Source organism: Vicugna pacos, chromosome 11 (assembly GCF_048564905.1).
Source record: "Vicugna pacos chromosome 11, VicPac4, whole genome shotgun sequence".
Taxonomy (NCBI): Eukaryota; Metazoa; Chordata; class Mammalia; order Artiodactyla; family Camelidae; genus Vicugna; species Vicugna pacos.
In genome coordinates this window covers 99,882,217-99,906,526 of record NC_132997.1, presented here as the reverse complement: position 1 = coordinate 99,906,526, position 24,310 = coordinate 99,882,217, and the positions used below count along the sequence as shown (strand labels likewise).

General features: G+C 45.5%; 1 protein-coding gene across 2 annotated transcripts in view; it reads right to left on the bottom strand.

Annotated features, from left to right (window-relative positions):
* Window positions 1-2,921: 2,921 nt before the first annotated feature.
* Window positions 2,922-24,310, bottom strand: part of GLRX3 (glutaredoxin 3) — a 29,700-nt gene continuing 8,311 nt past the window's right edge. The window contains exons 3-11 of one of the 2 annotated variants that reach the window (XM_072972131.1): window positions 19,012-19,086; window positions 18,069-18,270; window positions 13,174-13,346; window positions 12,878-12,939; window positions 10,710-10,767; window positions 8,928-8,980; window positions 6,466-6,505; window positions 6,284-6,376; window positions 2,922-3,184 (exon numbers count right to left, since the gene is read on the bottom strand). In XM_072972131.1, the coding sequence (XP_072828232.1) occupies window positions 3,134-3,184; window positions 6,284-6,376; window positions 6,466-6,505; window positions 8,928-8,980; window positions 10,710-10,767; window positions 12,878-12,939; window positions 13,174-13,346; window positions 18,069-18,270; window positions 19,012-19,086 (807 nt within the window). In that variant the 3' untranslated portion in view covers window positions 2,922-3,133. The remainder of the gene's footprint in view (window positions 3,185-6,283; window positions 6,377-6,465; window positions 6,506-8,927; window positions 8,981-10,709; window positions 10,768-12,877; window positions 12,940-13,173; window positions 13,347-18,068; window positions 18,271-19,011; window positions 19,087-24,310) is intronic. The other variant, XM_072972132.1, reaches the window with a different exon arrangement.

The following is a 24,310-nucleotide window of genomic DNA, read 5'->3' as shown; positions in this document are numbered from 1 at the left end:
AGTCTTTATTTCAAACTCATCAGTAGGTTTTTTTGTAAAATTGAAATGGAAAACCATTTTTTCCTTCTTCTTGAGCAAGTTAACGATCAGTCAAGATGGACAGGGCCTGACGTTCCTGACAAGCCGACCACAGCACGGCCACGCTGCCGGGCTCCACCGTCCACACACGGCCGTCACCACGGGGCAAGGCCACCCCATCCTGCCACCTTCACAAGGGCCACTCACAGTCTATAGCAGCTTCTGCACGCCTACCCACTCGGCCGCCTTCCCGCCGGTCGCGGGGCTGCAGTAGCGGGTCCTGAGCCAGAGCCACTGGCCGGGCAGAGGGGAGGGCAACTGCCCTCCCAACGCCCAGGAGAGCGACAGACTCCAGCCAGAGCCAGAGCGAGGGTCCTGGCCAGTCACCCCACGTCCCTCCATCCAGACATAAAGGCAATTTAATTCCACACACCTTGACGGGTGGCCTCAGGTTTGGGGAGTCAGGTAACCCCGGATGGAAAGCCCAGCCCGACTCTGCAGCTGTGGCCTTGAGCAAGTTCCCCACCTGAACCCCTAACTCCTTTCATTGGTTTTATTTTCTCTTCCCACTTCCGGTGACAAAGCAAAACCAGAGTTTAAAAGAGTCCATCCCCACAGGCTGTTTCCCCAAGTGGACACCAATTTCCTAAGACCCCTCCCCTCACGAGGAAGCCGGGGCAGCCCGCACAACGGGAGGCTTGGGTCCCAAGGGTTAAGAGTCATCCCGGCTGCCGCCTGTGCCCGAGAGGCTGGACAGTGCCACGTGTCCTCAGCCCCCTGCATGGTGACCTGCCACACCCCCCCAACCCCAGGGCCCACGACAAGCTCCATGTCACAAGTAAATTCAAGCACAAGGAGCTGGAGGCGAGCCCAGGCAGAGCTGGGCGGTGCAGAGGGCCCCCCGCTCCCCAACAGCAGGTCAGCCCTTCTCAGGCCCGCAGCACAACTCAGCACTTCTGTCCACACATGCACCCCTGCTCCCCCAAACATCCCAGCTCTCTACAGCCCCCCACCACCGCACCTGCCCCCAGCAAAGCTCAGACCCGGGCAACATCCAAGTGATACGCTGCCCTGCTCAGTCTCCCAGGTGCTGGGAACCGCTCTGTCTCTAGGGTTTGTGGACTGGAGAGAGGATCACAATTTTGACAAAACGTTACTTCAAGGGCAGGCCCGACTGTTAGAAAACTTGATCAGGAACTGCCTACGGAATTTGAAGTTCAGTTGGGCCCAAGAATTACCTACCTAACTCCTAAAATATGCCCAATAAAATTAATTAGGAATGGCTGGGTTCGCATGAACACGTCGGCCTTCCCAGCGTCTAGCAGGAAACACCTGTAATGTCCTTGGAGCCAAGAGAGCCAAGACTGAACAGAATTTGAGAGAAACTCACGTCCAACACGGGGACAGCTCCCCGAAAACTGAGCACTCACCCCAACTCAAACCGTAACGCCAAAGCTGCTCCATCACGCGCGAGTCCCCCAGGGCAAGGGCTGTCCCACGGCACAGCCGAACCTTATGTTATCAGGGTGACACTTTCAGCCAGAACGGTGGCTCCCAAACTGAAAGTCGGCATTTTTGTGAGAAGTTACGCATTTTGTTTATCTGAACATGCAAGAGGAGAAAAACCTAGCAAAGACACTCGTGGCAGCAAAGGTGCTGCTGCCTGGGATATGGTGAGGTTCAATGTGACTTAGGCAGCACTTGTGGAGAACAAAACTCAGGAAAGCAGCACACAGATGATGAAGGTCTGGGATAAAGCATTCAACAAAATTATGGACCAACCCCCCCGCCGTGATTCATACACATCCCTGAAAGCTATGGCTTAAAAAAATTTCAAAATTCCATTCCCATCTGCATAGCGCTTTTAAAGGTTTTGTTTATACAATTATTTTCAGTATTTTAAATGGAAAAATAACAGTTCATGGACTAACGCCCAAAAGAGCCCCATCTAATTACACACAGTGGCAAGAAAACACCGCTCCGAGCAGGCGGCCAGGCCACGTCCACCTTCACGAGCTCGTGCAGGACGCCCTTGGTAATAGCGATGCATCAGCCCTCCCTCCCCACACCGTCAGAGCACGGACTCGGCCTGTGGCTGCAGAGAGGAAACACCACCTGGGGAGGCCTGACTCTCATCAGAAGGCCCGCATTTCCTCGTTTCTCTCACCGACATTGCTGACTCCCCCACCCCTTTCCTTACTACCACCAGACAACTTTCGGAGCTTTAACTGCCCAGATCAACAGGCGGGGAAGATTTAATGAAGATGACCTTGTAGCAGGCAACGCAAAAGTCAAAGAACCGTGGCGGTGAACTCAGCCATCCCGCTTAAGGTCTGCACGACAGAGGCCTACAGAGCAGCCATCTTTTAAACATGTGAGATTCAGGATCAAAAATGTTGTTTAAGTTTTCATGCAATTCTGGGTGTTCTCAACATTGAAGAGCTAAATCCATACTTTTAATACAAAAATTAAAGTAAGCTGTGGTGCTTAACACACCCTGACACACTCGTCTGCAGGCTCCCCATCCTCCTACCAATCAAGCAGCCCTGCCGTGACACCCCCACTGACAACCGTGTCCCGGGACTAGCCTCCCGGGGCCTCGGGAGATGGGTCCCCGAATCCGTGGGCGCTCAGCACCGCCGCTGGATCCTGCCAGCGCGCGCTCAGGGACGCTCTCAGAGAAAAGTCTGCGGCTGGGTTTCCCCGAGTGTAAGGAGATCTTCGGCCAGTGAGGGGAGCCGTTGGCTTGCTCTGTGAGCTGTTCTAAATGCTGCTGTGATCGGTCACCCTTCTCCACTCTCTGAAGACTACTTCTCAACTGCTTCAAAATGCCCACATATGATGAAAAAGATTAAAAGTAGGTTAATTACAGTAACTATATGCCTAGCATCACTGTAAAGACACATTTTTTATACATTTTTAATTGAAGATGTTTATTGTGTTCTATTTTTGGTGGAAAAAAAGTCATACACGTTTATTTAGCACAACCTTGTGAAATACACAAAGCACAACTGAGTGCTTTCTGCTCCTCGTCCATGTCTGAGGACCACGTCATGAACTGCTCCCCGGTGGTGAGGTCTTCCCGGCAATCATCGGGCACCAAGGCTAACGTTTATTAATTTTCTCCTTTCAGTACAGACAGCAACTCGCCATTTTCTTTCAGTTCCTAAAAGTAAGGAAGGAAACAATAACATCATGCATGTGTGTAAGAGATGAAAACATCAAAACAATGAGCGGCTGCATCTGTATCAGAGAACCCAAAGAAACATCTTGTTGAATTAAAACTCCAGTCCACCAACACTCAAAGTAAGGATCAGGCCAAAAACTGAGCACACGGTCCCGTTACAAAATTAAAACTAAGGTATTCTAAAACCAACGCTTTTTTCTAGCTTTAGCGTACACAGCAATTGGAGCAAGACCATGAAGCCTCCTCGGTAAACAACAGCCATGAACAGGGAAGAGTCTCAGTGAAAAGAGAAGCAACACGACAGCAAGGTCCACTTGGGCACAGCACACGTGACACCTGCTGCCCTCCGCGCAGTGAACAGGCGCCCCTCCCTCACCCCGACCTGGAAAAGCCACGGCACTGGCACGGGAGTGTAAAGGCAAAGGCAGAACCATTTAAAAGACAGAGTCACTCAGAAATGTCTCTGCCTATCCTCCAGATGTAAAGTTTGGAATGCAGCCATCAAGTGTAAAATGTGACAATGAAGATAAGATTTTCTAGTTTAAAATAAACATTTAATTTGATAGAACGTTTCAGGCTGTTACAAAGCTGCATGAACATCAATCAACAAACCACTAAAACCCTCTCGCGCTGCCCCCAGGATTAAGCCCAAATAGGCGTGGTTTTGTCACACAAACCCAGACAGGAGGGCTGGGGTCCTCTACTCATTTAACAAGCAGATCCCAGCTGCACCAAAAGGCCAAGCAGGGCCCTTCTGAGTGCAGGACTCGGGGGCTGCAGGCCACACGGCGTAGGAGATGGCTGGCCCCGGGGACGTGGACCCAGCGACTGGCTGGCCGTCATAGGGTGACTTCTCAGTCTGCGCTCTCCCGCCGGGAGGTGACACGCAGGGAACACCGCACAGCTGGAGCGGACTGCCTGGCACAGTGCAGGTCCTTCACACGCAGTTACCAAGAGCCAGCAGGTTAGACGGCATCCAGCTCTAAATACTGACTGTCTCTAAACTGTTTTTGAGTCCAAACATTCTGTGGTGGTGAAGCGCTGCTCACTCTCTAGAGGTAACATTAATTCACTGTGTACGAATCAGTTAGGAGACATTTTTCTCAAGACATTAGACCAACCGAGTCGTTGAGTTACAGAGTAATTCATTTATTCAATCACCCATTCAACCAAAAAAGCGCTCCTGCGGAGGCCAGCCAGAGTCAGCCCGCCGGTCACACAGCTGAGGGTCCGAGAGACCCAGAGATGAAGAAGGCACTCTGCCAGCGACAGACCAAACCAGCACTGCAACAGCTATTCCCAGTCACCTGCTCAAAGAAAAATGTTAACAATATCACAAATTTCCAAATGCATGAGTTCTTGGCAGGTGAACACAGAAAGTCATATAACACCCTGTTATATACCTAAAAGGAAGTTGCCCCCGCAGCTCAGCTCTAGAATTACATGAGATTTATTGATTGTATCTTCCCAAGAGTCACCAAATGGCTAAGGTACCGGCTGTAAAATATCCAGACAAGAGCGGGCTCAAGAGTATTTGGGGTTTGAAGACTGTCTTACAAAAATAAAAATACATATAAAATAACAAATGCAGATCTACTTTTGTTGCTTCAGGGCTAGTCAAAAGCTACTGTGTGAAAGCTTTTTCTTCCCCCAGCAAGGACACCCAGGACCCCAGGAGTGCCAGCTGGCGTCCGGCGTGGGCGGGGCCGCGGGGTCACATGACACGCCAGGTCAGCCCCCCCCACCACCACACACCTGCAGGGCCCCGCGCTCTCCTCTCACCGCGGGAAGCGCACCTTAGAAACCGGCACTTTACGAGGTAACCAGAGGCGGTACTACTTGTTTTCCACTTAAAGTCGGAGGTCTGACCTCAGAAAAAACTCGCTAACCGCGAGGGCAGAGGGGAAGGGTCTGGGCCCTGGCGCAGCGCGCAGCCGCCTCCCCGCCCAGACCCCCCCCCCCCCCCCGGCCCGCCAGGCCTCCCGCCACCCTCCCCCACGCGATGCAGCCGGGGGCGGGGGAGGGGGGGCACGGCCTGGGTTCGGGTGCAGGGTCTGGGGCTGTCGGAGCCCAGCAGCCCCCTGCTGTCCCCCAGCTAGCCAGGCCGGCACGGAGCACACCAGGCTGGGGGGTAAGGGGTGGCCCACAGCTCTGGACTTTCAATCCTGTAGGAAAAGTCATGTCCATTTAAACTTCAACTAGAATTTACTTAAAGCGAACCAAATAAGGAAATTAATCATCAAAGACATAGAAGACACGGTGTCCTCCTGAAACATGCCTACAATCTGACAGCTCTCCAGTTTTCTAGTATCTGAGAACCAAAGAGGGACTTGGAGAGGACCTCGTGCAGTCCTGCACGTGTCTTCTAGGAAACTGAGGCCAATGACCTCAGGCCTCAGGGGCGCAGCCGGCAGGCCTGGGCCGGCCCTGGGTCTCGGGCCCCGGCCCCAGCCTGCTGCTCTTCACCCTGCCAGTGAGCGCACAGGAGCAAGGCAAAGTAAGCCGACACCAGAAAATGATTTGATAGTGTAAATATAAAAGAACAGAACTTCAAGAGCAGGGCCACAACAAACATTTCTGGCTGGAAAAAAATCTGTACGTGATTAAGAGGGGCCTTGAGGGAACAGAAAGCATATTTAACTATGGACGATGCAAGGAAGCTCAAAGCTGAGGTGGTGTGAGGAAGAGCTGAAACATGGAAGAACTGAGTACAGGGTAAGTAAAATCACATTTGGAGCTTGGCCACACCCAAAGCTTCTCTGAACCCCAAGTTACACTTGGGACCTCAGCCCCTCGAGAGCTGGAGGAGGCTCTCAGGGGACCCAGAGCAGCAGGAAAGGCTGCACAGGAAGGGAGATGACTTGGCCCACTCAGGTGAGAGGTAAGAACAGCCCGTCCCGGCAGCGACAGTGAGAGTAACGAGATGTCGTAGTCATGGAGATGGTGATGCTGGTCTGGAAGGGATCAGATGTGAGGCCAAAAAACAAAGGCATCAAGGACAACCCCAATGAAACGACAGTTTCCAACAGGCCCAAGTTTCAGTGCCTCTGGACAGAAGAGGAGCTCGGCCTTCCTTACCTTAACGATGTCCAGTCCTCCAACAAGCTCTCCCTTCACGTACAGCTGAGGGTACGTGGGCCAGTTGGAGTACGTTTTCAATCCTTGCCGAACCTACAGAAACAACAGAACCCTGAAGCCTCCTATCAGACCCTAAGGATTAAAGCTAAGGCACAGGACGGAACACAAAACGCAGAACTTACCTCTTCATCCTCCAATATATCAAATGTCTCATAGTCAACACTGCAAACAGGAGAATATGTTTTAATGAGAAATACAGTTTTAAACAAAAATGATAAAACCTAATTGGTGTTTCAAAAACAGTCAAGAAAAGTAAAACTATTTCGCTGCTAACAAAATTTGCAGTGGAAAATGGAAACGCTTTTACTTTTGAGTCTGTTGGGTGCTGCACAGCACCCCAAGACACAGACTTATCAGGATTCTTCTCTAGACAACAAAAGGGTCGGCGAACCTTTTCTGAAGGGTGAGGTGGTAAACATTTCAGCTCCGCCAGCCAGTCTCTGCTCCAACTGCTCACCTCTGCTGTGAGGCGTGAAGCAGCCAGACAAGGCGGACTGAATGGCCGGTTCCAATAAAACTTTATTCACTGAGTGCAGTTTCACTCATACTCACCAGTTAACACCCTCGCTTCATCCCCAGCCCCCTCGGGACTGCTGCTTTCGAACCTCTCGGAAGCTGCCGAGGGAGCAGGACGGAGCAGCCTGCGGGCGCCCCTGGGTGGAAGCTGGGAAGCACTGGCTGGCAGGGGGCTCACCGGCCGGGGCAGCCACACTGCCAGCCACCTCCACCCCAGGGAGATGCACTGTCCAGAAAGAAACAGGCTTCCTTCAGACGCACATGCTATTGACAGTACGCATAAAACCAGGAAAGCGCTGTGGCTGGAAGCTGTGTAATGAACACTGCTTGTATAAACGAATGAAATTAAGAGGTGATGAAGGAGTTAGTATGAATGTATGACTGAAGCCCTGCAGGGAGACCCTGGGTATATGTGTAGTTCCAAAAACTGGCCAAAGAAAATATCACATACAAAAAAACCAAATCTCGAATTCCATAAAACCAAAATCATCTTCATAGGGAAATCTTGTTTGCTTAGTAAATAAGCTCCCAAGAAAACTGCCCATGGGGCAGGAAACAGTCAAAAACATAACTTGTCAGGATAAATCGGCAGCAAGTACCAGAAAAGGAATGTGTGAAAGAAGAGCAAAAAGATTAAAACCCACACAATGTAGGTCTCCCTTCAGATTGAGCTGAAGAGGCAGATCTCCTAATCCACACGTAAGAGCGCCCTATAAAATGGGCTCCGAGAAGTCCTGGGCCCAAGAGTACACAGATGTGTGATCACAGCAGCCAAGACATCTCCTAAAGCTGGCTGGGAAGTGTGTCTTGCACACCTCAACCCGTGGTACTCCGCCCCTCAAGGGCGGGAAGGAACAGGTGCGGGGAAAGGAGGAAAGGAACAAAGCGCCAGGAGCTCCCCCCACATTCCAGTGGCTCCAGCAAGACCGTGGTCCCTTCAAGTTAAAGGACCCTGGGAGGTGTTTAGCAAGTCTGGAGCCAGGGGGGCATTCTGTCCCCAAGAAGGCCCTCTGCTCTGGGGCAAATGGTACCTCCCATCCAATCGGGATTAGACGGGGGGGGGGGAGCAAAGTTATGGAGACTTTCCATCAAATACTTGAGTTGTGACAGGCCCAGCATTGTCCCATCCTGGCCTCAGTACCCGTGGGGACACGCTGGGGCTAGGGAGAGGGGGACTGAGGGTGACCCACTGGGAGCTGTGGCAGAGGAAACAGAGAAAAGGGGCCAGAGAAAATGATGAGCAAAAGCCAGCCAGCCCCTCCTCCCCACCGGGCCACAGGACAAGACCGACTGGCTCTCTGAATCGTCTCGGTCATCTGAAGGTAACTGTGTCTCTTCTCTTGTTCCTAAAGTTGTATCTGAACCTGTGCAACTCAGCCCTGCTCAAGAACGCCTGAACATTTTGAAGATTACGTTCCCTGTAACTTCATAGGGTTGGCTAATTTATTTAAAGCTACAGTTAGCATCTTTATAATATTAAAAAGAAGCAGTTGTGAAATAATAAGGAAGAAAAATTAGCAAAAAACATTTGACAACTCCACAGAACATGTGCTAAGTATCTCCAAATAAGTGGCTTTGTCTTTAACCACAAAACTCACTGGTCTGTTCTGACGTGGCAGCGCCAGAGCCCGCGGAGACCTGAAGCAGAAGCACTGCGGTGACCTCCCTGCTGCTCAGACGCAGACAGGGGACCTCGATGTGCGTCCTGGCCGTTTCATGAGCTATTTAGAAACTAGAATATTTGTCTCAAGAAAATCAGAAGCCTGTAAGACACTTCCCCTAAAATACCTTTATGCATGGTAAGAACTCCATTATGAACTCCCCTCTGAGGAAGCAGGCAGACAGTCATCTCAATGGTTGCCAAAACACCTCCTTCATGTTACTGATAGGTTGACATTGGCCAGAAAATTCTATCATGGTCTAAGTTAAAGCATTCACAGAACATCATAGCAAAAATAAAAAGGTAAAAATACATGAACAGATATACATTTAAACTGAAAAGCATCAGTGGCATAAATGGTAAGTTGGAGTTTCTTAAATATGCCTTTGGAAAATAAGATTTACTTACCCAGTACTATTTAGTATTTCCAGAATTTGTTTGCTGAAGCCACACTTAGCTTCCTAAATTTAGAAAAAAATACATTTTTAAGACGTACTGCATCCTCCACACACAAAGCCCACTAGCATGCTCGTATCTAGCGCTTTGTCAATGGGGACAGCACCTGCGGAAGGCAGCCACCACCACGACCAGCCAGCCTCCCAGGGCCCCTTCACAACAAGAGCAGTCAGACGAGGAGACCTGGGCCGTCCAGACATCGTCCCAGACGTACAGTCTTACTTCAGTTTGAAACCATGGAGAGGCCATGTGTCCGTCCAACATTACAGTCTTCGTGGTCAAGAGTTCCGGAGTCAAACCCTGATGCTCTGCTGGGACCTCAGCCCCCCTCCTCTTCTCTCACACAGACGATCACAGCACCACCTTTCTACGACAGCTGGGATCATCGTTTTCCTATTCCCAGTGGGACTTCCATTCCCACTTTTTAAATTCATCTTTACGTTACAAATGCCAAACTTTCTTGAGGTGGGGGAAATCTTAGTTTTTTTCATGCCACAGGATTCCAAATCCCAGCAATCCTGTAGCAAAGACTTCGCACCATAAAAACATCTTAACAGTGCCAGTAATTATGTTCCCCAAATGTATCAATACTTCCTGGACTTCCAAAAAAAAAAAATCTTTGAGAATAAAAATTTGCTTTAAGTAATCACCAAGAAGGAAAAAAACAGATGACTGGGAATGATTAACTTCCTCTGTTTTAATATACACTGAACCAGTCAAAGAATCTAGGCCCTAATCTAGAGATCCCCACGTGCTGAAACTCACATTACCATCTTCCTAGTTATTATTACTTCCGTGGTAACAGCTGTATTAACTAATCAGTTACGTTACAGTAACTTTCACACCACTTATGGCAAGCTTATTCTCAAGTGATCCTGTGAGGGATCACGCTGTCTGGTCACAAAAGGGGAATGGGAAGCTGAGTGGCCCACCCGACAGCCCCGTCACCATGTGAGGCAGACAGAACATCCCTGCAGTTTCTTTACTGCATCAGCCTTGCCTTCAGAGCCTTCTGTCCTCATCTCTGGAACAAGCCAGACTCTGTCCATCCTTGCCCACCTTAACAACTGGTTGAGAAAAAAGTAAGGTAACAGGCTGGTTTTTGGAGACCACCATTCTAATCCAAATACAAAGGATAATTTTGTTCGAACTATTAGTGGGGTGATCTATCAAACTTGATGTTCAGAATGATGCACAATCAACATGATGTTCATCAAAGCTTCAAGAGCCATCCCTTTACAAATAAAAACTGCCAAACTGTTTCTCACTCATTCAATCAAACAGGTTCTGAGCCCCCAAGATGCAGCCCTGGTTTCTTTCTCCATCATTGACTCTTCTAAAGGATAGTCCAGAGCTGCAAACCTAGAACTAGGAGGTTCCCAGAACTCGGGAAGTACAGAACACAAATGCACTCCAGGGGGTGACTGTGTCACACACTAAGGGAGCTAAGGGACCAAAGCTCACAGAGCCAGTCCGGTGTTAACAGTGCTGACCACGTTAGCTGACAGTTTGGCAGCAGAAAGAAATGCACCCCACTGAGATGTTGATGATAAAGTCAAACAAAATGTAGATTACTTTGTTTGATCTCTATAAGCACCAATTAAGGCCTGTATAACTTCCTGATACCACTACAGCTTCATTAGCTGAAGCTGGAAAAAAAGATTTAAGTGTCCCCTCGTTGCAGATGTTAACATCAAAAGAAATTACAAATAAAACCATTTTTGAGTTCTTTACCTGTTTGTTTCCTTTCATAAAGAGCATCACAGAAGCTTTATTTGTCAGTACTTTGAGCCTAAAGAGAGAAAATTGACATAAAATGGCTCAGCTCAATTATTAAACATCACTTCGCTCCGCTTCACGGGTAACACGCAGCTTTGAGGGACAACGGGATGAGAGTTCACAGCTTTGAGTGTATTAAACAAGCAAATGCACTGACGTCTTCCCTTATCTCACTGGCTCCCCAAGCCACCCTAAAACACAATATGGCTTTTTAAGGCAACGAATGTGTCTTCAAGTTGCAGTTCAAGCCCATCAACTCACAGAACTCAGAAAGTAATAACAACCAACTCAATAAGGAACTGTTCAGCAAGGGACCTACACACTGAGCCCGCCCAGAGTTTTCAGAACTAGCCATGTGTGTTCCCTTTTCCACCACGAGACCGTGCAGAGCTCTATGCTCTTAATGCCCAAAAGGTCCTACCTGGAGGGGAAGCACTAAATCTTGGAACACCAGCCAATACCAGCTGCTAAAACCAAATGCGCTCATCCTAACTTATGTTTGGTATTTTGGACCATCTTTCAAACCTCACGACCCAACTCGCTGTCAGGAATGCTAACTGTCTGTATACAGCCTACAGTCCAGGAGCGACTCTCAGGAGGAGTCCACATCAGGACCACAGGCTGCTGAACGGCCTCTGGGCCCGAGGGTGGTCACAGCACCTCCTCCCACCTGCTCTGGACCACTGATGAATCAACAGCTCCTCAGAGAACAAAGGCGTCACAAATGGAACACACAGCTCACGCACAAAGCCGTCACAGGGTGCGACCTGCTAATTCTCAGAAAGCTCCCGCTCACTCACCTGCTGACCCAGCTACCTGCATCCAGGGAACCGAGAGGTCCCTCTGCCCACCCACACAGACGCTGGCAAGCCCAGGAGTGCGGGCTCCTGACTCTGCTTTCCTGGAGCCCTTTCAATTATTACTCAAAATACATTGAATTTTACTTTCTATATAATTCTAGCCAGTTATCTTCTGATCTCTGAAATCACAGGCGATATAAAGGCAGCATACTCTGAAGAGAGAGAGAAAGTCTGATGAAGACAGGGACATAGACAACGCAAGAGTGTATTCAACACAGAGGAAAATGAACTGAAAGCAAATACAAGCATATTTGTAAAAAGAAATCAGAAAAAGTGCAGCAGCCTTCCGAGGCCGCACAAGCCCCGTGCGCCACCAGGCCCTGCTGAGCAGTGGGACCCGACGAGGGTGCCGAGTGTCCCAGGGCCAGGCGTCCCTTTCTTATCAAAAGGACAGTGAAGTGTGCAAACCATTTGAGAGAATGTGGCACCAAGAGGTCAGCTAGACATACATGCAAACTATTTACGAGGATCACTTTATTATCAAAATCAGGTCAATGTGTTTATTACTAAATGCTTTCAGAAAATCTCAAGGTGTTAAATGGCAAGGAAACTACAAGAGTACGATTGGCCCTACAAACTCAAAGCCCCAACTGTGAACGGCTGATACGCTGCTGTACTTCAAAATAAACTGCTTTTTAATCCTCTATGTTAATACTTACTACAATTAAAACCCTAGCTTTAAGTCTTCCTACAGGCCAAATTCTACAAGTCCTGTAAGATAAAATCTCTTCGAAAGTGGATTGAGATCCTTCGTAAAACAGATTTTACAGCTCCAAAGTCTCCTTGAATTTTAAGCAATCACAGTTCTTAGAAAGGCAATGAAAAATCCCCAAAATGTTTACACAGGAGTTCCAGGCAAGGCATTTGCTTCCCACATGGCACTTTCCCCAGTGTCCCCACAGGGTGGTGACAGCAAGGGGCAGCAGGGCTCCACGCAGGAAAACACGAGTAAGCCCAGCCTATGCCACGAGCAGGGACAGTGACTAAACCTGGACACCGAGACCGTGGGTCCCAGCTCTGTAATGCAGAGGTAATAAAATTTCTATGAAAACAAAGAATATCCTCCACATAATCATTAAACTGATGCAAAACTTTCTCCAGTCCAAATCAGAGCCCCCCTCCAAGTTTGCAAACGACACAGTATGACCGTGGCGTACAAAAACAAATCTCTGATTTCTATATAGAGAGAGGAATGCAAAAACTGAAAATTTAAAAATATTTTTAAAATAATAAATAGCAGACTGACACTTCTGTAACACTTACCTTTCCTCTAATTTGGGAGCTTTGGGGCAAATCGTATCTAGTTCTTCAGACGCTTCCAGCTCCTAAGACAAATGCACGTGTAAGTTTAAGACAATTTTTATTATAACGTAAACCTCCTTGGTCATACCAGAATACAGAATATTAGTGAATGTCACCAGAAATACTTTGTATTTATTTCAGATTCATATTCATAAATATAGATTGAGAAATTCACACTTTACATTTATCACAGCACTTAACAAAAAGCACGCTTAAAAGGAAAACTCTTTGCAAGGTACAGACTTCTCAGGCCTAACCTTAACTATGTCGAGTCCTCCTATGAGCTCTCCAGAAACGTAGAGCTGGGGGTAGGTGGGCCAACTGGAATAGGTCTTGAGGCCCTGACGGACTTCTTCATCTGAGAAGATATCAAAACTACTAAACTGAATATTGTGTTTGTTAAGGATTTCCACCATCTGCTTGCTGAAACCTGTGTACAGAAGAAGAAAATAAAGAGCTTACTTCTCTCACATACACACAATTTAAAACTAATTTAGAGTACATATTATCTGCTCAACATAGATGTCTGCCTGTGTTTCACTAGTGACTTAATTAACGTGGCTAAACAGTATGTAAAGAGAAAACAAACTCCAAGAACCCTTTCCCTGACCTAGAACCATACCACCTGTTCAGGTATGGCTTAACTTTTTAACACACTAAAACAAAAGTGTGTGTGTGTTTATTGGAGTTCCTCTTCAGTATCAGGGGCAGTTTTGTTGCAGGAGAAACAGTACCGGCCAAAAAGCGGAGACCTGGAGCCTGGGCCCCTGCCCCGCCCACCGAGGGGAGGCTCAGGTGAGCCCTGGACAGCCACCTCCGCGCCTGCACTTCCATCCGCCAGGGACTGCTGCTCTGTGTGCCCACGAGAATCCACACCGGGTGGATGAAACAAACTCCATGAGTTATTTTTAACTACTACTTGACCATACTTGGAATCCAATTCTGTTTGGTTTCCACGGCCTTTTATTACTTTCTGAGTATCCATTTCAGTAGTTCTCAATTTTTACCATCCCTCAATAGAAAAAATTAAAAATCAAGAAAAAAAGTGTTCTCTTTTAGTCTAAAATGGATGTAGCACATTGAATTTCAAAGCTATCTTCTCTGCTGTTGTGTATGAACTGTCAACAGACTGACGGCACTCTCTCATCTTGTGTCATAACTTGACAGTTTCCTTTTTAAAACTATTTATATTCCCCAAAGTAGTATGTAATGTGATTTTTTTTACTGCACTGTAGTGACAATCTTATGTTCCATGATTTTATTATACTTTTGTGACACATTTTTGTTCTGTACTTTTTTGACATCATTTTCCTATTATGACATTAGTACTGAAGAGTAAGTGTGAATATCAGTCTTTTATAAATCTATTAGTTTTGTTTGAAAAGGTTATTTTTCTTTCCATAAGCTAATTCTTCCTGATTGTTTTTCAATAGTATGTACTGTACTCTCACATTCCATCATTCTTTTCAAATACAGTCGTAATTCACTGGAAAATAACCTATACTTCAGGTTCAAAATTCCTATAACACTTAACAGCATCTGCAATTATTTTCAAATAAAATCAAATCACAAAATTCAGTGTAAGATTAGCTGTACAAATAGGTTTTATCTGACATCATGCAAAAGCACTTTTACTATTAAAACATGGATCTATTCCTGAGCTCCAGACATTTTTAGACCTGCCGTTCATTGAGATGAAGCACCAGTATTTATTTGTGTAGCGTATGAGCTGCTTTTCCTACAAGCGTTGCGTTCATGTACAGCCTGAAGTAAAACACTGATTCTGAAATTTTTTCATTCATCTGGGAGTTCATTAGTAAACAGCTAACGGCTGATTGCTGATGGTTATTCTGTTGCCAATATATTAACTCATTTCTACTGTAACTGGCTGAGGAAAAGCTTTATTTTAGCTTTAGGCAATTACATGCAGACTAGAAAGATTGATTGGTAGTGTTTCATTTTTAAGGGTTAAAGTGGCAGACTGGAAATGTTATGCTTAAGGATAAAATAGTGAGAAGGCTTTATTCTAATAACAAAATGTTTACACACTTTTTTTTGAAGAAAAATGCATGCATGTAATAAAAATATTTAAAAGTAAAAAAACCATGTTTAAATTAACTGTCACAGAAACACTTCTATCCACAATCATTTCTACTCATGACAGAAGACATGAATAAGGGGCCTAACCGCCACATTTCATCACTATCTGACAACAATAAAACCCTTGGAACCTGCAATGCTTTTGTGTCTGATTGAAAAAGTAAAAACTCAGTTAGAGGACTCTCACTGCAGGAGAAATTTCTATACTGTAGTTCAAATACCTTTTGCTTTGCTAAAAGCTTTGTTAATGGAAATAGATACAAGAGTTCCCAAATAACTTAATTAACCTGCATATTCAAGGGTTTGACATTCTGTTTAAAAAGATGGGCATCTCAGTGCTTCTTGGAAATCGTCCTAAAACACAAGAGCCTGCTTTCCTGTCCTCCCGAGGAGCAGAGAATAAGGATAATCTCATTCTTTAACGACTGAGACCCTATCAATATGTCAGGCTCGTAACACACTACACAATTCTGTAGGCAGAGCCCAGAAGCAAAGGTTAAGAAGACAGAGTCGTGATGAGCGCAGAGGCTGGGCTGAAGCCAAAGTAGACTCCAGGGCAGACCGTGAAATGGCTCTCAAGGTTTCCCTGATAGGAAATTTAAATGTTATTCATCCACGTTTTCCTGATTAACTGAAAGCAAGGTAGGGGTCCACTAACCAAAAATCAAGCATAGCTCTATTCCACAAAGGGAGTCAAAGGGAGATGGCAGTGCTTTCAAAGTGAATTCTGCGCAAAATACAGAAATACTGGCCGCTGGAGTTCATCAGAGCCGACGGCCATCCTTTCAGAAAGGAGGCTCTGCCCACACCTCATCTCTAATGTAACACCAAGAAAGCAAAAACAGTTTTCCCCTAAACAGGAAGAGGGTGAAAGTCACGTGTGTTCTCATAAGAGAACAGTCTAAAGATAAGATGTCTGTGTGGCAGTGCCCCCCGAGAAGGGCATGCAGAACAGTCAGTGAAGGGAGCGGCAGGGCAGTCACTTATAAGACTCTTCCAATTCCTCCTCAAGCAGACGCTTTTTTAAAGAGTAACACTCTAAAACGATCTGTTCACTACACGTGACAGAAAGAGATGCAACAGAAACCAAAGTAGTGGAAAACAGAAAAGCCTGTAAAAATGTAGTTATAAAAATTATAAAAAATAAAATAGGTATTTGTACAGAATGAAACTTTTACCATGTGTATCTAATAATCTTTTTTAAATTTCCTAATTATTATCTAAATGTCTATAATAGTGTTTTTCACGTTGCTCTGAAATGTTTCAAAGCTCTTTTAGTCTACTTGATATTTATACAGTCTTCTAAATGACACTCAGTTAATATAAAAGTGGCTAAAATATGTCATAAATTCAGTCTAATGAAGTAAAAGGTAAGCAGAAAAATGATTATTTCTAAGTATAATTCTAATTTATCTGAACAGCCATACAACATCTGAATTGGAAAGGATCTCTGAGATTGGCTCCAACCCCTAAAACCACCAAGGAAGACCTGAAGGCACAAGGCAGGTAACTGACTTGTGCCTCAAGCGACTGAGGCAGGTGGCGTGGGGCAGTCAGGACTGCAGCTCACCTGCCGTGACACCTAGTCAGCGATGCTTTCCAGTACCTCACCTTCCCCAAGCTTCAGTTCTCACCGCCTGCCAGTTTCACTAGGTCACCAGAAAAGATTCAGAGAACGCCACTGTTGGATCCCAAGAAGATACTACTGCACTGGCTTTACCACAGGTTTACTACATACAACCTGTCCTGCGGGTTCGTGCACATTTCACAGCCAGCTCCACAGCACTGCAGACCTGACTGAAGGGACTGGATAAACCCACTGGGCCGATGCTGTTAAGTCCTTGTTATCAGGTCACCACACAAAGTATCAGAAATGATTTTCATGCCTGATGGCAGAAAGTGAACCAGTTGCAGTATCCATTAAAAACAACCGACCAAAACACAGACTGTTGCCATCTTTGGTTCACTCTCGTGTAGACTGTGAGCCTTTCCATACATAAACAGCAGGCATCTGACATGTAAATTCTGGCAAGGAAAATTTTCAAGCAGAACTGAGAGATAAATTTCTTTATCTTTCTAAGACAGAATTTGCGGTGAAACTTTATTTGTTAAACTAGAACTTTTCATAATTTAATATGTAATTTGTTCACTATATAAGGAAGAATTTACAATTAAGTTTATATTGGAGCTTGGCTATTTCTACAACGTCACACTGGACATGCAATAATCGTATCAACAGCACACTCAACTTCACTGCCACCGATCTCATTCCCTCCTGCGCAGCTGAAACAGAGACTCTTAGAGTCTCAGCAGCAGCATCAAAAGGCATCAGACGCTCAATTACGCAGCATAATAATGTTGCATGAGGCTTAGCAAAAAGAAAACAACATAAATCCAATACCAGAGGGGTCAAGCAACTCTTAAACTTACTTAAAGATGAAATTACAAGCATATAGTGGTAAGGCAGTAAGAGTGACTATAAGCCACAGAATTAGGAATCTTTACATCGCAAGCAGCTGTAAACTGGAAATGACAGCACTGGGCGAGTAACGCAGCACCAGACGCTGAGACAACAGGGAAGGGAAAGCGCGCAGGGCAGACACGGGAACACTGCCGCAACCCGAACAGACGTGTGAGCTGCTGGAGGGGACTATGTGAGGAAAAGGAGGTGCTGTGAGAGAGGATGAGCGTTAGAGCAAAATTAACTGAACAAGTCCAAAGCCCATTAATGGAGGCAACAGCACGGTGGCTGGAACCTAGTCCCACTGCTACAAGGCTGCCTCCATGTCCCTGGGACTGAACACACGGCAAAGATCTTCATTTAGATGATCTCCAAGATGCCTTTCGGTTCCAGCATTCTCTGAGTCTATTCTGCAAACTAGTTATCACCTAATTAGAGAACCCACTGGGAATTACAGCCTTTCCGCTCTTCCAAGGGTGCCTGAACCAAGTGCGAGGCGGATGGGCAGCCTGCAAAGGGCTCGCCGACCCGGGAGGGCGCTCATCTGCTCACGGCGCCCGGACCGGCGCCTGGACCGGCAGCAGCTCTTACCGCAGCGCGGCTCCTGAGGGGTCCCCTTCATGAACAACATGCAAGGAGCGGCATGAATCAGCTTCTTCAGGCGAAGGCTCAGGTCTTCTTTCGGGTGCTCGTTACCACTGGGTGGGAAGGAGCCACTGGATGCGTGTCGCTGAACTTTTTTGGTCAACTCTGGGGCATGCGCGCCATCTAATCGGTCGATTTTCTGAGAATTCTAAAGTTAAAAAAGTCATTTAGAACACATACGCATTCCTTCATCATCTCTGTATTTTAGGCTCCAAGATCATAACAAGCACAAATCCACAGTTCTAGCCGACTTTTGAAGAGGTCAGCACTATTACTGGAGAAGTTTCTAAAATATCTGATTATAAATTGCCAGCCACGCATCTCAATTTTAGAAATAAATAAATGCTGTCCTTTTTTTCCTTTTTGGGAACGTGGTAGGAACGCATTGCTACATCTCAAACTCAAACCAGAGCAGAGTCTAACCTAAAACAAAAAGGACTTCCCCACCCTTGCAGGGATCAATCTATGATTAAGTATAAATGAGGTATTTGGGAAACTATGGTAACACCCCAGGGTGCCCTGAAGCACAGATTTGCACTCACTTCCCAAAAGAGTCATTAATCAAAGCAGAACCAGCCAGATGTTTCATTATGTCCTGGCATATGCCCCAAACAACCAAATTCTAACCCAACTCGGGGGACATTTTGGGTTTATTTTACAGCCATGCATCTGGATTTTTCTCTAATTTTGATCGCTAGACCCCCACAGTCCAGGTCACTTTTCCAGGACCCCCAGGGCAAGCAAACAATGAGACTACAAGAAGAAAGGACAAGGCCAGGAGTAACCAAACGCCTAACGTTCAGGGGTCAGGGGAGCAGGTGAAGGAACCAAGACAGAGAGCCCCGTGGACCCCTGCAGAGACAGTCTCTTCTGCCATCTTTATCCTTACCTTGAAAAACAGAAAGGTGGGAACAGAACTAATTTCATATTTTTCAGATACTTCAGGAACAGCCTCGGCTTCCAACTTTAAAATAAAAGAATTTAAGCTTGATTATAAGAAGGTCCCTTTTACTACTTCAATATGTAAATCAGTCCCACAGGCATTATCCTTTCAAGTAGCTGACGTTTTTTTAAAGAGTATGGTACAAAAGTTTATGACACATTTACATTTAAATGAGACTCACTGGGCTGGCATGTCATCCACTGAGTCTGTGGTGTCAAAACAGGTTCAGAGGTTTTTATTTTGTTGCACATTTCAAAAGATGCCTGGAGGCTGCGAATAAAATTTTTGGTGCACTAGTGACCTAGTAAATTTTCAATCATATGCAGCTACTACTATATTGAAATCCATAAATCACTGACCCCAGTTATGTCATGATTACAGTGCTTATTTTCTGCCCACAGCAATTCTTGCTGTTTGCTCTATTGACTAATTTCAAGAGGCAGTACATCATGACTGACAGTTGCTGCCTTCTGCAAATTATGAAGCAAAAAGGAGTATTTCTTCAATAAACTATTGATGTCTGATACATTTTACTTTTAACTCCTGCCAGGCTGCTGGACACCAAGCAGACATCTTGCTAAATTACTTACTTCTGGGTCTACTCACACATTTAAATGCATTTTAAGTAAGATGACCGCATTCTGTTTGGTAATTTCCTTGAAGCAGTTCAACAAGACATGATGTGGTATCCAATACATGGATTTAAACGTATTTAGTAACACACTTTCTAAATAATTAGAACACAATTACTGTAAGCTTTTTATGTAGGACTTCATAAACAGTATAATTTGTGGGAAAAACTGACATACTGTATATTTCCTTCACAGGACTGTCAATGTAATATAAACTTTTAAAACCAATAAAAATCTGTATTCACAATATACCTGTAGGAAATAAAATTTATTGATGTCATATTGTTAAGAATTTTTAAAATATATACACTGTATTTTTCCAAGCATGAAAAGATTTCCACTGGGCTTGAGATACTATTTTTATCCAGAGCTTTAACCAATGCAGTGTTTCTACCCAAATGAACGAGGATGATCGCATATATTCTTGGGTCATCTTCTGCCACTTTAATTCTTTTTTCTTTAGAACACCCTTTTGAAACATTATTTTTCATTATTTTCATTTTTAATGTATTTATGTGAAAAACTATATACATTTTAAAATTAATGTCAACTGTCCAATAAAACTGAAAAAAAGAACAGAGAGAAGGGAAAGCAGCAGAGACAGCTGTTCAGAACAGACGCTAACTTCTCAGGGTGGAGAAATTTTGTGCTGTGTTCTTTCATTCAGTCCCACACTCAGACCTAAGAGGAGCAGAGAGGTGATGACAAAGGCAGTTGGTTACTGTCTGTCTTCCGACTAACACCCAGTTGGTGCCCACCACACACTAGGCGCTGGGCCAGCTCAGTCAAGATCCCCATCCCAGAACTCCTGGATTCTAACAGAAAAGTCACACAAATCAAAAACAACGGGCAACACTAACCAGAAACAAGATAATACAGTCTTAATCAACCAGAACAAAACAGGTAGCATCCTGACTCTTACAAACAAAATCCTATCTGCTTTTAAAAGCTGAGCTCATATCCCTGCTGCATCCCAGTGGGGTCCCTTACTGACTGCTCTTCTGGGAGGCAAATGATGCTCTTGAAACTCCTGCTGAAGCCAGGAGGATCAGTACACGTGCGCCCCTCAAATGAGCTCCCAGAAGACAAGATCTCAGTCAGACATAGGCAGTGGTGACAGACAAATCCTCCTGAGCCCAGACCAGGAGGACCATTAAAGGCAAAGCCGTTGCCCAGAACATCAAGGGCATCTGAAGTCGGGAACTTCCGCAGCACTAAGGCTGTTCAGAAATACTGCTGTTGGGTATGAAACAACACAAGTTATAACAGAGAAAGCAAAAAATAAGTGTATAAATATTAAAAAATGATGTGCATTTAGATGAGACCAAAGGTGGTCAGAAGAGCTATCTTTCACAGAGGCGTTCACTGCGCCGTAAACCACGACAGCCTTTACTTTCCACAGCCTGCACCGCGCAGGCCGTGCTAGCACCTTGACCGCATGGGGCAAGGTCAAGGGGCCGCCTGTCCAGGCACCGGTGACAAGCAGCAGGGCTGTCAAACAAACCCATGTTCAAGCGGCTACAAAGCCTGAGCTTTTTTCACCATACTATGGTTAACTTTTCTACTCTTAACAACAACAACAAAAAGATCAAATTTCAAAGATAGGCTTTATACATGACTTCAGGACCAAACAAATATGAACATTTCCAGAATGGACTCCAAGCCAGAATGCCTTTGGGGGAAACACAGGCTTCCTGTATCGTGCATGCCAACCTCAGACCCTTCCCACGCAGGGAGAGGGGTGAGGAGGGCAGGGAGGTGTTCCTGCAGCAAGATGAATCCAGAGGTGAGGAATTCTCCATCATCTTCAATTACCAGGGGTCACCAGAGGCCACCGTGAGAACAGGGGCTACAGTCATGACGCACTCTAGGCCAGACACCACTCCAACTGCACATCACGTGCTCACTTCATTTAACCTCACACCACATGCTGTCATCACCGGAAGAAACTGGAACTGAAAGAGGCCAGATAACCTTGGTCAAGATCACAACCCTGCTGCGTGGTGGAGCAAGGCAGTCTGACTCCAGAGCCACACTCCACTCCACACGCCCTATTGCCTTTTCACCAAACCCAACGGTCACTGCTTTTTCCTCACTGTACTGACCTTTCAGTGCCATTCAGTACGCATGACCACACCCACCTCCTCTGATACCCTGCCCTTGGCTTTCTGTGTTTTCTTTCGCCCTAACTCTTCGACTGAGCCTCTGACTTCCTCCGTCACCTCCAGCCAACCGCCACAGGGCTGCATGTCCCAGGAGATGCTTCTGGGTCCACTTCTGTCATCTACACTCATTTTCCCAGAGTGGTCTCACGCAAGCCCATGGATCTAGGCTGTGATATGGCACCGACACCCAAGTTCTATCTAGGCCAGACTCTCCCCTCACCTCCAAGCCACACACTGGACATCTGCACCCAGATCCCTACTAATGTCTCCCACTAAACCTGTTCCCCCCCAGGGCACCTCTATCTCATTTAATCCACCTAGTTGCTCAAATCAGAAAGGAGACAATCTTAATGAATCTAGTTCCTTCACCCTCGACATCCAATCCATCAATAGGTCTTCTGGGTTCCCCCTCCAAAATATAAGCCGACTCAGACCATGATGTCATTTCAGTGTTCTCCCCACGAGTGCCCAGGGCACCTCTCGTCTGGCGGAGTGAAACAGCCTCCCAACTGGCATCCCCACTCCTTGGCTGCACTCCTACCTCTTCAAACCATTCTCCACACAGCTGCCAGAGAAATCGACTCAGGAACTGGTCTGCGTCACTGTCAATGCACTTAGAATAAGCCAACACAAGGCCGCCTGGCCCTTGCCCACCTCAGCAACCTCATGTCAGAGCCTCCCCTCCATCACTACCCTCCAGCCCCACCGGCCTGCTGCTCCTCTGAAGTTTGCACTTGCTAACCCTCTGCCTAAAAGCTCTCCCCTGGCTCTTCCAATGACTGTCACCTTTCATTTTTAACTCTGACTTATTAGATACACCCTCGCAGCCCAACCTCAAATAAAGCCCCCACTCACCCGAGTCCCCATCTTTCCTAGCCTGCCTGTTTATTTCTTTTGCAGAACTTAATACCATCTGAAATTACCTTGGCAATATGTTATCATTTATTATCTGTATCCTCACTGTTCCATATTCCCAGTGACTAGCATCATTTGTAGCATATAATTAAGTATTCAATAATTTCGACAGAATATTGAGCTAACGGTGGTTACCATGCCTAAACCAGAAAAGGGGAATGACCACTTGCCAGTGGTGGCACTGAGGTTCCAAGGTTAAGGTGAGAATGATTAAACCTAACATTCCAGTGTAATCAGCTATACTTCAACAGGAAAACAAGCAAACAAAACACCTGCCATTCTGGGGCATTCTGTTATACCTCATACAGAGGCTTCTTTCTACTCTGCGACATGATACAAAAGGAAAAATTTTCAAAATCAAATTCTTTATTTGTCAAATATTCAAGTATAAATATCAAAATAGTATTTAAATTAACATTTCTGATAACTTGTTCTAAGACTTGCCAAATTTAACCCAGTAAGTTAATAAACTATGTTAATTGTGGGTTTTTTTTATTACCAAGACAGCATAGATTAAAAGTAGGATATTTTTAGGATTTAACAATTCTACTAGAATTATCTGAGAGACATTTTTAGAGTTTCTACAACAGGAATCCCACATATGCTAAGATGCCAAATAAACTGACAAATATTCTGACACCAACAAGACAGGAACTCAGCTGGTTAGCACCTAGTTTATACAGCTGGCTGGTACCCTTCTGGAGATCGCCCTACACTGTCGGCTTACACATACTAATTGTACAGGTATTTAGAATTAAACAGTGTAAGCTACAGATACTAATCATATAAACCTTCAGAAATTAAACAGTATGAGCTGTATCTTTAAGATGGTCACACATTTGAGAATAAATCAAACTATAAAGATTCCTACTTCTGAAGGAATCAAAAAATACAAATTTAAGTATATAATTCCTTCTGTTCCCTTGACCTTATATCTGAAGTTAATAGGGGCATAAAATCAAGTACAGCAGCTACCATACGAACAGGATTAATACTAAATGAAATACAGTGATATAAAATCTCACCAACCGGTGGCTGGTAAGTCTGACTTGGAAAGTTTTTGTACCAAAGTGCACTACATGGTCAGACGAGCACCACGGCCTCAGAGGACTGAGGCATTAAGCTGGGATGAGGGGTGGAGGAAGCGGGGGAGGCAGGAGCCACTGGCATTAAAGGAAGTAATTTAAAAAAAAAAAGAAAACATGCTAAAGTAATGGCCCCTACCTCTAGTGCACCACCATCTAGTCAAGGAGTCAAACAACGCGAACACAATGGCAGAGCAAATGAAAACACAGGACAGTCCCCGATTAAGAGTCCAACCAACGACACAGATTAAGTTCAGAGCAAAAGGAAAAAAAAAGCTATAGAGAGATACAGGGAAGACTTCACACACAAGAGACGGCTTAAATCAACATGTTGTACACCTTAAATAAACACAACTTTTTATTAAAAAATAAAATTAATAACAAAATCAAATGTAAAATTTTAAAAATAATAAATGCCACTGCTATAAAAAGCAGATTTGACTTGGCC